The sequence below is a fragment of the Nicotiana attenuata genome, chromosome 12 (assembly GCF_001879085.1).
Source record: "Nicotiana attenuata strain UT chromosome 12, NIATTr2, whole genome shotgun sequence".
Classification (NCBI taxonomy): domain Eukaryota; kingdom Viridiplantae; phylum Streptophyta; class Magnoliopsida; order Solanales; family Solanaceae; genus Nicotiana; species Nicotiana attenuata.
In genome coordinates, this window is record NC_032000.1 from 44,993,109 (window position 1) to 44,997,044 (window position 3,936).

General features: G+C 47.9%; 1 protein-coding gene across 1 annotated transcript in view; it reads left to right on the top strand.

Moving 5' to 3' along the window:
- Positions 1 to 3,102, top strand: part of LOC109236084 — a 4,649-nt gene extending 1,547 nt beyond the window's left edge. The window contains exons 2-4 of the mRNA XM_019402307.1: positions 2,224 to 2,800; positions 2,846 to 2,917; positions 2,966 to 3,102. Of these exons, the coding sequence (XP_019257852.1) occupies positions 2,224 to 2,800; positions 2,846 to 2,917; positions 2,966 to 3,102 (786 nt within the window). The remainder of the gene's footprint in view (positions 1 to 2,223; positions 2,801 to 2,845; positions 2,918 to 2,965) is intronic.

Below are 3,936 nucleotides of genomic sequence, written 5' to 3' on the forward strand. Positions count from 1 at the left end.
GCATAGCCTGAATCTGGTCAACCGTTTGAACTTACTGGCGAAGGCGCATAGCCTTGATTTAATGGCAAAGGCGCATAGCCTTGATTTAATGACGAAGGCACTTAGCCTGAGTCTTGGTTCAATCGTAGTTGAACTTACTGGCAAAGGCACATAGCCTGAATCTTGGTTCAACCGTAGTTGAACTTACTGGCGAAGGCGCATAGCCTGAATCTTGGTTCAACCGTAGTTGAACTTACTGGTGAAGGCGCAGAGCCTGAATCTTGGTTCAACCGTAGTTGAACTTACTGGCGAAGGCGCTTAGCCTGAATCTTGGTTCAACCGTAGTTGAACTTACTGGAGAAGGCGCATAGCCTGAATCTTGGTTCAACCGTAGTTGAACTTACTGGCGAAGGCGCATAGCCTGAATCTTGGTTCAACCGTAGTTGAACTTGCTGGCGAAGGCGCTTAGCCTGAATCTTGGTTCAACCGTAGTTGAACTTACTGGCGAAGGCGCATAGCCTGAATCTTGGTTCACCGTAGTTGAACTTACTGGCGAAGGCGCATAGCCTGAATCTTGGTTCAACCGTAGTTGAACTTACCGGCGAAGGCGCATAGCCTTGATTTAATGGCGAAGGCGCATAGCCTTGATTTAATGACGAAGGCGCTTAGCCTGAGTCTTGGTTCAACCGTAGTTGAACTTGCTGGCGAAGGTGCATAGCCTTGATTTAGTGGCGAAGGCGCTTAGCCTGAATCTTGGTTCAACCGTAGTTGAACTTACTGGCGAAGGCGCATAGCCTGAATCTTGGTTCAACCGTAGTTGAACTTACTGGCGAAGGCGCGAAGCCTGAGTCCCAATTCAACTGTTGTTGGACTTTGTCAATTTTTGATGGTGAAGGCGCGTAGCCTGAGTCTTGGTTCAACCGTAGTTGAACTTACTGGCGAAGGCGCATAGCCTGAATCTTGGTTCAACCGTAGTTGAACTTACTGGCGAAGGCGCGTAGCCTGAGTCCCAGTTCAACTGTTGTTGGACTTTGTCAATTTTTGATGGTGAAGGCGCGTAGCCCGAGTCTTAGTTCAACTGCCGTTGAACTTTGTCGATCTTGATGACGAAGGCTCATGGCCTGAGTCCCATATTGTGGGTATTGAGTGCTGAAGCTCGGTTTGGATTCGGGACCTTGAGCGGCTCATCCGTTGTCTTCCCAACCAGGGTATATAGGCTGTCTTGAGGCGACTCTCGGCTCGATATATCTCCGTGCCGGTTTCTGGCCGGAGCTCGTATCAGGGATGTGGGAGATGCCTTACAGAGACCTTCCCTTAGGAGGGGGGTGCTTCTTCTTTTTTGTTTGCACTATCTGAGATCGGAGAGAGAGAGAGGACTTAGATCTTGATTTGAGATCTTCGAGTTCCCCTTCGCGTTTGGCGTTTCTTTCCTTTTGGTCCAGGGAAGAACTACGCGATTTCGCTAGGAAATCCCCACAGACGGCGCCAAATTGTTTGCTCAAAAGTTATCACATATCTTATGAGTATAAACAATATAAATAAATCACGGAAAAATCATAGCAAACCGTAATAATCTGTTGGACCATATGAAGGAAACGAAGATAAGTACTCAGGGCTAGGGGGAGAAACATTAGAAGCCTTTATTGATAATATTGGTTTGGTCTGCCTCTCCTTGAAGAGGTTCAGAGCCTTACAATGGTGTTCTCCTCTCTCATAATATGTATATAGTTATATCTTTCTCTCTCTCTTGAATAGTAAAGAAGAAGAAGCCCCCCCTTTCTAGGGTTTCCTCTCTTGGTATTTATAGCTGTGAGCTTCTTGAGCTGGCAATAAGTGGCCGTGACCACGTTGGGATTTCGCCTTCATGGTGGCGGATGGGCCATGGCCTTGCTGATCGAATCAGATGCGGGTTGAATATTGTTAATTCTGAGTGGTCGTGCCACTAATTAATCATGAATTAGCTTAAGACGGGATTAGCTTCGTTAATTATCGTGGGGTCGGATTCTGACCCGTACAAATCCCAAAAACAAGAATACGTGCATGCATGAAATATGCAGCAACCACTTTTTGACGACTCTTTTAATTTATGCATGCAACTATATATTGTGAACAAAATGTATATAACAAGTTAACAACAGTCGGCGGCGTCAGCTGACGGTTGAAGGGATTAAGAAATTTAATCTTAGCATAAAATAATGCATTATTTGGCTAGAGGGATTAAAACTCACCGCATAACTTATGCAGCATACAGACCCAGATGATCATAGCGTCCACTACGCCACATCAGTGAAGGGTAACGATCTTTCGAAGGAGCAAGTTCCTTCGGTGCTACTGAAAAAGTTCGGCGAAACCTTAACAGGGGGAGCCCTAACCTGGTACTCACAATTGCTGGCACGGTCAATAGCAACGTTCGAGGAAATGGCCGACAAGTTTGTCACCGCTCATGCAGGAGCTAAAAAGGCGGAAGCTAGGGTGAACGACATATTCGCCGTTAGGCAATCGCCTGGCGAAGGACTCAGGGACTTCCTCGCCCGTTTTAACAGGGTGAGGATGAGCTTGCCAAATGTATCAGAGGGGATGGCAGTAGCAGCCTTCCAGAACGGGTTGAGCAGGAACAGGTCGAGAGCAACCAGAAAACTATTAAACAGGCTCATGAAATACACCCCCCCCCCATACACAACTTGGGAAGAATTTCACAATGCCTATTGCGCCGAGGTGAGAGCCGACGAGGACGATCTCAACGGTCCGACCCAACGGCTGACATCAGTTCAAGAAAAATCGAGGAAAGATCGTCGTAGCGGCGATCGAAGGGATCCGCTGGGTCCCCATCTCGGTCGATAACGACATCAGCCTTACATCTGAACAGTCGCCCCACCACCTCCTCGACACCTGGAAGGGCCTCCTAGGCCTCACACCGGGACTCAGCAAAACGAAAGAGGTATGCCCCCACTCTTATCTGCTCACAATTTTTGTGTCTCCCCTTCAGAAATAGTGTATACACTAGAGAAGCTCGGTACGAAGGTGAAATGGCCACAAAAGATGAAGTTCGACCCGAATGCTCGGAAGTCAGACACCCTCTGTGAATTCCACCAGGAGCGGGGCCATAAATCGAGGACTACATAGTTCTGCGGCAAGAGGTAGTGAGAATGCTGAACCAAGGGCACCTGAGAGAATTAATGAGCGACCGGGGGCGAGCCAACTTCGGTCGCGGACGTGAACAACACTAGGGGTCTCCAAAGCCACCCTCCCCTGCTCGTACTGTCCAAATGATCGTGAGCGGAGGCGGCGAAGCAGCGATCAACCATGTTAAATTCACCACTACACACAAACTCAAGCGGTCGATCACCCACAAACGTTATGACGACCTCGAAGACAGTATCATCTTCGATAAGTCGGATACCGACGGTTTGACTTTCCCTCACGATGCTTTTTTCATTACTTTACGTATTTCAGATACTGATGTGAAAAGAATAATGGTAGATGACGGAAGCGGCGCGTGTATTATCCATCCTCGAGTCCTTGTACAAATGCGACTCGAGGACAAGATAATACCGCGTTGCATAACACTAACAGGTTTTAATAATGCAGTTGAGCGAACTTGTGGAGAAATAATGCTACCCGTTTTGGCCGGAGGAGTCACCCTAGAAACAACGTTTCATATCATGGACCAAGATACAACCTACAACGCCATCATAGGACAACCGTGGATACACGCCATGAGGGCCATCCTGTCAAGCCTATATCAAGTAATCAAGTTCCCTACCCCATGGGGAGTATTCAGCATCCGAGGCGAACAACGCACTACTCAAGAATGCTATCGTATCACCCAAGATTGCACAAACACCCAACAACTAAAGGGAACAAGCGCGGAGGCATAGCGATTAGCGATGTCAGGAACCAAATCAGATGCACGGGTAGACGTTATCAAGGATCCCGACATCGTGGAAGCCGTTGAGT